Below are 11008 nucleotides of genomic sequence, written 5' to 3' on the forward strand. Positions count from 1 at the left end.
TAAAAATGCACGCATTAGGTTGTATCCAGTGTTTAAGAAATATTATATGGCTCTTACGAAAATAAATTTTAAAATATTTGGCTTTCATGGCTCTCTGAGCCAAAAAAGTTCCCGACCCCTGTCGAAGTATTTTTTTGGCCTTGAAAGGTTTGCTAACTTAGCAGCACACCAGCAGACGGCAATCTCGGTCGTTTCGCAGCACACACTTTTAACCAAAAAATGGTGCAATTTTTCATTCTCACCGTCTCACGTAATTGAAACAAACAGAGAACCAGACTCGGTCGGTATATTGTCACACTGTAGCCCCGTCCCGCCGACGCTCCTTCAAAGTCACGGCAGTAAGACAAGATGATCAAGTCTACTCACCAAATAAGTAGATGACGCTGACGGCCCCGCCAAGGCCCATGAGTCCAGCCAACCTAAACACAATCTTCTTGGCGTAGGCCGTGTTCTCCTTCTGCTTCTTGTCCCCCCCTGCCTGCTCTCCATCGCCCTCAGCTTTACCTGACTCAGGGGCAGGCTGGCCCTACATGACAGAAGGTGGTAACACAGGTCAGCTCACAAATATGTTGCAAAAACAAGCTGTCACTGGACGCTACAAAATATTGAACGCTGGTTATCAAAAAAAATCTGAATGTCATGTGACAAGATTTAAAAATTCAACTGGGCCTGGGCCGATAATCGTTAAGTAAATTAACAGACGATAAATTAAAATTAAGTCTGTAAGTTTTCCAGCGTCGATAAATCGTCATGTGTATGCTTCAAAACCATCCACGCTTTTCTTCAGTTTAAGCAACTATGCACGTTTGTGCCATAGCGGAATGAAAAAGGAGGTGAATTATCTTGTCTTCATTCCACGGCCCGCTAGCATCACACAGTGCAAGTAGTTAGCATGTAGCAGCGAACAAGGACAAAATGATCACAAAACCAAATGCCACAAGATGAGCCTATCAATTATCAGGAGACAGTTTGCCGAATGTGCGGAAACACAACAGACCTGCACTCCCGCTTGTAACCCAATCACCCGGCAGTCCACATGCACTTTGCGTTTGGTGAACAATCCAGGTTAGTGTAAACAAAACAGTGTTCGTTCACAGAAAGTGGGGTACATCGCCAAAGACATGCAGAAATTTAATACAGCTGTAAAACTTGCATTAAGAAAAAGTGCTGTCAACATTTGACAGACATGTCATGTTGTCATGTCATGTCCGTGTGTCTGGCTTCGAATCTGCCAAACTTTTTTTTGTTTTGCATATGACCCGTTAATACATTTGTTTATACTCTAGTGTAGTGTCCCGATATCCAATATTTTAGTACCGGTACCAAAATGTATTTCGATACTTTTCTGTACTTTTTGATACTTTTCTAAATAAAAAGGGACCACAAAAATAAATAAACATTCTCATATGTATGTACAGGAAGAACAAGGAAAGTAAACAGTTTATTTTCTAGTTCAGTGTTTTTCAACCACTGTGCCGCGGCACAAAATTGTGGCGTGAGATACCATCTGGTGTGCCGTGGGAGATTATGTAATTTCACCTATTTGGGTTAAAAATATTTTATGCAAACAAGTAATAATAATCTGCAAATAATGTGCCGTTGTTGTGTGTCGGTGCTGTCTGGAGCAGTGGTCCCCAACCACCGGAAAAAAGAAGAAAAAAAAGAATTTAAGTAGCCTTTGTTCTGCCATTTGCGTACTGGCGAGCGATCTTTAAATCCGGGAACATATCCTTCACGGATTTGTTAAAAACATCCGCCAATGAGAACGGGATGTTGCTTGTAGCTATCAGCATAGCCATCTTTGTCACGGCATAAGTTACACCCTCGGTTCTCCATTTAGCAAGGTGGCCCACAATACTATAATACTGGGCTGTGACGGTGCTGCGTTGCCGCAGCCTCGTGGTTTTCTGACCGTTCATGAGTGACTATATCCCTTCGGCCACCGTGTTCAATGGATAAGTCTGATCTACAAAATTTGCAGGCAGCATACCCCGCCCCCCTCGAGCTGTCTTGGATGAACTGAAATTCTTTTTTCCAATCATTTTGGAACTTGCAAGCGTACTTCTTCTTCTTACTTGTCGTTGCCATGTCTCTTTATCTACTTAATAAATAAATGATAAATGGGTTGTACTTCTACCTTCAAGGTACTCAAAGCGCTCTGACACTACTTACATATTTACCCATTCACATACACATTCACACACTGATGGAGGGAGCTGCCATGCAAGGCGCTAACCAGCATCCATCAGGAGCAAGGATGAAGTGTCTTGCTCAAGACACAACGGACGTGAAGAGGTTGGTACTAGGTGGGGTTTGAACCAGGGACCCTCGGGTTTCGCGCGGCCACTCTCCCAACGCGCCACGCCTTCTTCCCCTTCTGTTCTGATTGTTGCGCTTGACTTCGAGGTGTAACCGTTATTATTGTCCGGCCGGAAACGGCGCCCAGTGAAGGATGGTGTCGCAATATTGTTGTCCGGGCAGAAAACAAGAGAAATTTGTGAGAATGGTGGCCCCAGGAGCTTTTCGGGAGGGACACTGAATTTTGGGAGTCCCCCAGGAAAATTGGCAGGGTTGGCAAGTATGGCGTGATGTGACTTTGAGACAAGAGCTAATGTGATGTGTGGTTAGTTATGGTTTGAATTCATAACCAACAATTGAAACAATTACTTTTTACTGTCAATAACTACTGACTTTACATATTTAATTTTTTTTGTAAGGGGCGCCAGAAGTTGGCAGACCTGTCAGCGATCCTGTTCTGTCTCCCTGTAATATTTGTCTGCTCTTGAATGGGACTGTGCTGAAAATTAAAATTTCCCCTCAGGGATTAATAAAGTATTTCTGATTCTGATTTACTACTGGTGGTGTGCCTCTGCATTTTTTCAATGAACAAAAATGTGCCTTGGCTCCAAAAAGGTTGAAAAACACTGTTCAAGTTGACACAGACATCTACAATTTGGCCACTGCAAACTTGAGCGCGTTCATGTCAACAAGCTGGGCGAACGGAAGGTTCGAGAAGTGGGCGAGAATGTCGTGGGCACCAGAGGGGAAGAGGACACACTTTATTCTGACCTTCACTGGTAACATTTATCCAACCAGTCCAACACACAAGAGCACAGTTTGGTCACCCAGAACAGGATGCTTTCAAGGCAACAGTGTTGTAAGCATTTCACCAATCTCGCGCACTTTGTAAATTTTGACGCTATTTAACCGCAAAAAAGTCTCCCAACACTGCGTAGATGGCATCAAGGCCTATTTATATAAGCGTGAGGGTTGGGAAACGAAAGTGTTTGGCAAGGGAAATGTGGATTCAGGTCGGGTGGCCTATTTCAAGTTCCAGGTAACCCTACATTATTATATTTTATAAATAGTAAACAAAGTTGTGGTTGTAGTTTAGTCGTGGATGTACACTGTATAGTGATGAATCGAATAAACATTTGATTTGACTTTGATTTGACATTAAAGGCCTACTGAATGAGATTTTCTTATTCAAACGGAAATAGCAGGTCCATTCTATGTGTCGTACTTGATAATTTCACGATATTGCCATATTTTTGCTGAAAGGATTTAGTAGAGAACATCCACAATAAAGTTTGCAACTTTCGGTGCTAAGAAAAATGCCCTGCCTCTACCGGAAGTCGCAGACGATGACGTCACCCGTGTGATGGCTCCTCACGTATTCACATTGTGTTTAATGGGAGCCTCCAACAAAAAGTGCTGTTCGGACCGAGAAAACGTCAATTTCCCCATTAATTTGGGCGAGGATGAAAAATGTGTGTTTGAGGATATTGATAGCGACGCACTAGAAAAAAAAAAGTAAAAAAAAAAAAACGCGATTGCATTGGGACGGATTCCGATGTTTTTAGACACATTTACTAGGTTAATTCTGGAAAATCCCTTATCTCTCTATTGTGTTGCTAGTGTTTTAGTGAGTTAAATAGTACCTGATAGTCAGAAGGGTGTCTCAACGGGTGTCGACGCGCAGTGTCTCAGGGGAGTCGACGGCAGCTATGGACGGCACAAGCTCAGCTTTTCTCCGATAAGAACTGACTTTTCAACCACAATTTTCTCACCGAAACCTGCTGGTTGACATTCCGTCTTGAGTCATGTTCGCTTGACCGTCCTCTGATCCATAGGAAAGTTTCACCTCCAGGAATTTTAAACAAGGAATCACTGTGTTTGTGTGGCTAAAGGCTAAAGCTTCCCAACTCCATCTTTCTACTGTGACTTCTCCAATATTAATTGAACAAATTGCAAAAGATTCAGCAACACAGATCTCCAAAATACTGTGTAATTATGCCGTTTAAGCAGACAACTTTTAGCTGTGTGTGTGTGCAGCGCTCATACTTCCTAAAAACCTGTCACGTCTTGCGTACACGTCATCATTATTTTCGAAGACGAAACTACCGGGAAATTTAAAATTGTAATTTAGTAAACTAAAAAGGCCGTATTGGCATGTGTTGCAATGTTAATATTTCATCATTGATATATAAACTATCAGACTGCGTGGTGGGTAGTAGTGGGTTTCAGTAGGCCTTTAAATTTACAAAATGCAGTTGCGCATTATGCAAATTGCGCCCATTGGTATTGTGCTTACGACAACAGTCACGACTTTGGTACGGACGACAAGCGGTAAAAAATGGATGGATGGATGGATGGATGGATTCTCAGGTTATGACATTGGACAGCGCACGCTAGCTAATTTTATGTTGTGGTCTCTAATTGGGCACCGTGATGAGGTAGCGACTTGTCCAGGGTCCACCCAGCCTTCCGCCCAATTGTAGCTGAGATAGGCTCCAGCGACCCCCGCAACCCCAAAGGGGACAAGCGGTAAGAAATGGATGGATGGTCTCTCATTGGCATTACACGCACACATTTAACAAAATGTAAAGGCTGGACTTATATAGGGTGTTTGTTTTTATTATGGTTAACTTAAACAATACCAGATATACAGTCAATGACAGTGCTAAGTAGCATGCTAGCATTGGCTAACCCGCTAAATAAGATGAGCAATGTGCCTTCTGTTCTATTCTTTCATTAGAAGCTAACTAGTTACTTAAGTGACCGTGGTGACAATGCAGTCTGCTTGTCTCAATGTCGAACTGCAGGATTATTAGGACGTGAAATAAGCAAACGTCAGGTTGGCCATGGCCGTACAGTGGTTTGTTTTCAACACCGGTACGTCTCAAGGTAGCTGGTTTACCAACTGCGGCTACATTTACTCTTTCCCGCCCCGCTGACTTGGTCGTTTTGAACAAATCGAGCTACCCTCACCTGACTCTGCTGTTGAAGCCTCTCCTGGAGAATAGCCTGGGCCAGACCACCCGTCGCACCCACCTGCCCACCCGGCGGTTTTTCCGTGGAGAGTGCCCGTACGGTGTCCACCAGGGCAGGCGTGGAGGTGCCCACCACCCCGCTCCTGAGCCTGAGGAGGCCCCGGCTCGCTCGCACACACATGGGGAACACACGCGTCGCCGACATCTTGGATGGCAGTTGCCGGTGAGCTCCCACGACTGCGAGCTAAAGGACAAAGCCACCCGATTGGTTGCGTTAGTTTGAGTGACAGGCATGGCATCCACTCAGCGCGGGGGGAGGCCATCAAGAAGACAAGTAGGCGTGTCCGAAGTTTAACTTCCAATCAGAAGCGAGAGTGCGTCTGACCTTCGATAGCGACACAATTCCGCCATGTTTGTTGAGGGCAAAATCCCAAAGTTATTATAACACATGTGTTCTATCGCTATAGGTCAGTGGTTCTCAAATGCGGGTACGCGTACCCCTGGGGGTACTTGAAGGTATGCCAAGGGGTATGTGATATTTTTTTTAAATATTCTAAAAATAGCAACAATTCAAAAATCCTTTATAAATATATTTATTGAATAATACTTCAACAAAATATGAATTTAAGTTCATAAACTGTGAAAAAAAAATACAATGCAATTCAGTGTTGACAGCTAGATTTTTTCGTGGACATGTTCCATAAATATTGATGTTAAAGATTTTTTTTTTGTCAAGATATGTTTAGAATTAAGTTCATGAATCCAGATGGATTGCTATTTCAATCCCCAAAGAGGGCACTTTAAGTTGATGATTACTTCTATGTGTAGAAATCTTTATTTATACTTTAATCACTTGTTTACTTTTCAACAAGTTTTTAGTTATTTTTATATCTTTTTTTCCAAATAGTTCAAGAAAGACCACTACAAATTAGCAATATTTTGTACTGGTATACAATTTAATCAATCAGAAACTGATGACATAGTGCTGTATTTTACTTCTTTATCTCTTTTTTTCAACCAAAAATGCTTTGCTCTGATTAGGGGGTACTTCAATTAAAAAAATGATCACAGGGAGTACATCACTCAAAAAAGGTTGAAAACCACTGCTATGGATTAAATGAATATGCTTTAATAAAAAGTAAAATAAACAAGGCGAAAATACATTAATATTTGCGATTTAACGTAATTTTTAAGACTAGGGGCTAATTAATAAAGCTCTCATTAACTTGCTTAAAACAATATCATCTAAAGTTCTAGTCCACTTTTAGACAACGACTTCAAATATTGTGCTATCAATTATCGCTATAAATTAATTTAATATGCTTTAATAAAAAGTCAAATAAACAAGGCAAAAATACACCAACATATGCGATTTAACGTCATTTTTAAGACTAGGGGCTAATTATTTACGCTTTCATTAACTTGCTTCAAACTATGTAATCTAAAATTATAGTCCAAATTTAAACCAAAAAAATCAAATATTATGCTATCGATTATCGCTATAGATTAATTTAATATGCTTTAATAAAAAGTATAATAAACAAGGCAAAACTACACTAATATTTGTGATTTAACGTCATTTTTAAGACTAGATGCTAATTATTAACGCTCTCATTAACTTGCTTGAAACAATATTAATCTAAAATTATAGTCCACTTTTAGACCCCAAAAAATCTGATATTGTGCTACCAATTATTGCTATGGATTAATTTAATATGCTTTAATAAAAATTCAAATAAACAAGGACGAAAATACTCTAATATTTGCGATTCGACATCATTTTTAACACTAGAAGCTAATTATTAACGCTGTCATTAACTTGCTTGAAACAATATAATCTAAAATTATAGTCCACTTTTAGACCAAAAAATTTAAATATTGTGCTATCAATTATCGCTATAGATGAATTTAATATGTTTGAATAAAAAGTCAAATAAACAAGGCGAAAATACACTAACATTTGCGATTTAACGTCATTTTAAGACTAGGGGCTAATTATTAACGCTCTCATTAACTTGCTTGAAACAATATAATATAAGATTGTAGTCTATTTTTGAACCAAAAAAATCTAAAAGTATGCTATCAATTATTGCTATGGACTAATTTAATATGCTTTAATAAAAAATAAAATAAACAAGGCAAAACTACACTAATATTTGTGATTTAACGTCATTTTTAAGACTAGATGCTGATTATTAACGCTCTCATTAATTTGCTTGAAACAATATTAATCTAAAATTATAGTCCACTTTTAGACCAAAAAAATATAATATTGTGCTATCAATTATTGGTATAGATTAATTTAATATGCTTTAATAAAAGATAGAATAAACAAGGACAAAAAATACTCTAATATTTGCGATTCAACATCATTTTTAACACTAGAAGCTAATTATTAACGCTGTCATTAACTTGCTTGAAACAATATAATCTAAAATCACAGTCCACTTTTAGACCAAAAAAGTATTGTGCTATCAATTATCGTTATAGATCAGGGGTCGGGAACCTTTTTGGCTGAGAGAGCCAAGAATCCAAATATGTTCAAATGTATTTCCGCAAGAGCCGTATAATATTATTTTCAACACTGAACACAACTAAACGCGTGCATTTTTAAGTAAGACCAACATTTCTAGATTATTATAGGTCTATTATTCTTTGTAATAACATTGTTATTCTGAAGCTAACTGTGGAGGGGGCGTGGCTTGCAGCGAAGCGGGGTATTGCCAGGACCAACCTCGAAATCAGCGCCAGGTGCATAGATGGCCCACCTGGGCCTTTTTATCTAATTAATAAGCAGCAGCCAGGAGGAGAGACGGGGTTGGGGCTGGAGCCAGAGTGCGAGTGATAACAAAAGAGGAAAAAGACAATTGCTGGAAAGCAACTGAGAGACTTATTGAAAAATAAAAAAATATTGTAACACTGAACCAGGCTCTCATGTCGGTGCTTGGTGGTCTGAAGAACCCCCAGGAGGGCAAGCCCTAAACTAACCGATAATAAATAAATCACTTCTTACCGTTAATGCAACTTCTTGAACAAGTGCGGTAGAAAAAAGGATGGATGGATTCAAATGCATGAGCATGTTAACACTTTGATTACAAGGGGAATTATTCATTACTTATTGTGTTAAGCAATGACAGCTCAGATTTATCCGAGAGCCAGATGCAGTCATCAATAGAGCCACATCTGGCTCGCGAACCATAGGTTCCCTACCCCTGCTATAGATGAATGTTTAATATGCTTTAATAAAAAGTCAAAAAAACAAGGCGAATATACACTAACATTTGCGATTTAAAGTCATTTTTAAGACTCGGGGCTAATTATTAACGCTTTCATTAACTTGCTTGAAACAATATAATATAAAATTAAAGTCCACTTTTAGAAAGAAAAATCAAATATTGTGCTATCAATTATCGCTATAGCATAATTTAAAATGCTTTAATAAAAAGTCAAATAAACAAGGCGAAAATTCTCCAACATTTGCGATTTAACGTCATTTTTAAGACTCTGGGCTAATTATTAACGCTCTCATAAACTTGCTTGAAACAATATAATCTAAAATTACAGTCTATTTTTAAACCAAAAAAAATGTAATATTGTGCCATCAATTATCCCTATGGATTAATTTAATATGGTTTGATAAAAACTAAAATAAACAAGGCAAAAATACATTAATATTTGTGATTTAATGTAATTTTTAAGACTAGGGGCTAATTATTAACGGTTTAATTAACTTGCTTGAAAGAATATAATCTAAAATTATAGTCCACTTTTAGACAAAAAAATCAAATATTGTGCTATCAATTATCGCTATAGATTAATTTAATATGCTTTAATTAAAAGTCAAATAAACAAGGCGAAAATACACTAATATTTGCGATTTAATGTCCTTTTTAAGACTCGGGGCTAATTATTTACGCTTTCATTAACTTGCTTCAAACTATGTAATCTAAAATTATAGTCCAAATTTAAACAAAAAAAATCTACTATTATGCTATTGATTATCGCTATGGATTAATTTAATATGCTTTAATAAAAAGTAAAATAAACAAGGCGAAACTACACTAATATTTGTGATTTAACGTCATTTTTAAGACTAGATGCTAATTATTAATGCTCTCATTAACTTGCTTGAAACAATATTAATATAAAATTATAGTCCACTTTTAGACCCCAAAAAAATCTAATATTGATTTATCAATTAGTCCTACAGATTAATTGATATGCTTTAATAAAAATTCAAATAAACAAGGACGAAAATACTCTAATATTTGCGATTCAACATCTTTTTTAACACTAGAAACTAATTATTAACGCTGTCATTAACTTGTTTGAAACAATATAATCTAAAATTATAGTCCACTTTTAGACCAAAAAATTTAAATATTCTGCTATCAATTATTGCTATAGATGATTTTAATATGCTTTAATAAAAAGTCAAATAAACAAGGAAAAAATACACTAACATTTGCGATTTAACGTCATTTTTAAGACTCGGGGCTAATTATCAACACTCATTAACTTGCTTGAAACAATATAATATAAAATTATAGTCCACTTTTAGAAAAAATAAATCAAATATTGTGCAATCAATTATCACTATAGAATAATTTAATATGCTTTAATAAAAAGTCAAGTAATCAAGGCGAAAATACACTAACATTTGCGATTTAACGTCATTTTTAAGACTAGGGGCTAATTATCAACACTCATTAACTTGCTTGAAACAATATAATCTAAAATTATAGTCTATTTTTAAACCCAAAAAATTTAATATTGTGCTATCAATTATCGCTATGGATTAATTTAATATGCGTTAATAAAAACAAAAATAAACAAGGCAAAAATACACTAATATTTGTGATTCAATGTCATTTTTAAGACTAGGGGCTAATTATTAACGCTCTCATTAACTTGCTTGAAACAATATAATCTAAAATTATAGTCAATTTTTAGACAAAAAATTCAAATATTGTGCTATCAATTATCGTAATATTAATGTTTATTTTAGGTCAATATGGGGTTGTTTTGACTGCTGTGTCATATTATTATTTTGTCCGGTAATTACCGCCACATGATTGGAACAAACGACACACGTAAAATAATAACAATAATTATCATAATAATAATAGTAATAATAAAAATAATAATAATAGTAATAGAGGTCTTTAGGGCACGTCCAACCGGTAGGAGGCCACGGGGAAGACCCAGGAAACGTTGGGAAGACTATGTCTCACGGCTGGCCTGGGAACGCCTTGGGATCCCCGGGTAGAGTTAGACGAAGTGGCTGGGGAGAGGGAAGCCTGGGCTTCCCTGCTTAGGCTGCTGCCCCCGCAACCTGACCTCGGATAAGCGGAAGAAGATGGATGGATGGATGGATAATAATTTATATGATTGGCCCCAGTGTGTGAATGTGAGTGTGAATGTCTGTGTTGGCCCTGCGATAAGGTGGCGACTTGTCCAGGGTGTACACCGCCTTCCGCCCGATTGTAGCTGAGATAGGCTCCAGCACCCCCCGCGACCCCGAAAGGGATAAGCGGTAGGAAATGGATGGATGGAAATGATGGGACAACAGTACCAGGGGTTGGCTCGGGGGAGGGGCGGAGAGAGAGAGAAAGAGAGAGAGAGAGAGAGAGAGAGAGAGAGAGAGAGAGAGAGAGAGAGAAAGAAAGTCCACCATCATCATCATCATCATCCTACTCCATATCCACACAGTCGGTGTTTTTTGTGAGGATCGT

The 11008-nt window shown here is 37.9% G+C and overlaps 2 protein-coding genes across 4 annotated transcripts in view; one reads left to right on the plus strand and one right to left on the minus strand.

Moving 5' to 3' along the window:
- timm50 (translocase of inner mitochondrial membrane 50 homolog (S. cerevisiae)) overlaps positions 1 to 5554 on the minus strand; it is an 85024-nt gene extending 79470 nt beyond the window's left edge. The window contains exons 1-2 of one of the 2 annotated variants that reach the window (XM_061877736.1): positions 5272 to 5554; positions 367 to 526 (exon numbers count right to left, since the gene is read on the minus strand). In XM_061877736.1, the coding sequence (XP_061733720.1) occupies positions 367 to 526; positions 5272 to 5478 (367 nt within the window). In that variant the 5' untranslated portion in view covers positions 5479 to 5554. Of the gene's footprint in view, positions 1 to 366; positions 527 to 3941; positions 4006 to 5271 lie in introns of those variants that run through there. The other variant, XM_061877737.1, reaches the window with a different exon arrangement.
- Positions 5555 to 10905: 5351 nt separating this feature from the next.
- The window catches only part of clip3 (CAP-GLY domain containing linker protein 3), a 26611-nt gene continuing 26508 nt past the window's right edge, over positions 10906 to 11008 (plus strand). For both annotated transcript variants that reach the window (XM_061877739.1, XM_061877740.1), the window contains exon 1: positions 10906 to 11008. This exon is cut by the window's right edge and continues 28 nt beyond it. The gene's annotated coding sequence lies outside the window, so the exon portion shown is untranslated.

This window comes from Nerophis ophidion, linkage group LG18 (assembly GCF_033978795.1).
Source record: "Nerophis ophidion isolate RoL-2023_Sa linkage group LG18, RoL_Noph_v1.0, whole genome shotgun sequence".
NCBI lineage: Eukaryota > Metazoa > Chordata > Actinopteri > Syngnathiformes > Syngnathidae > Nerophis > Nerophis ophidion.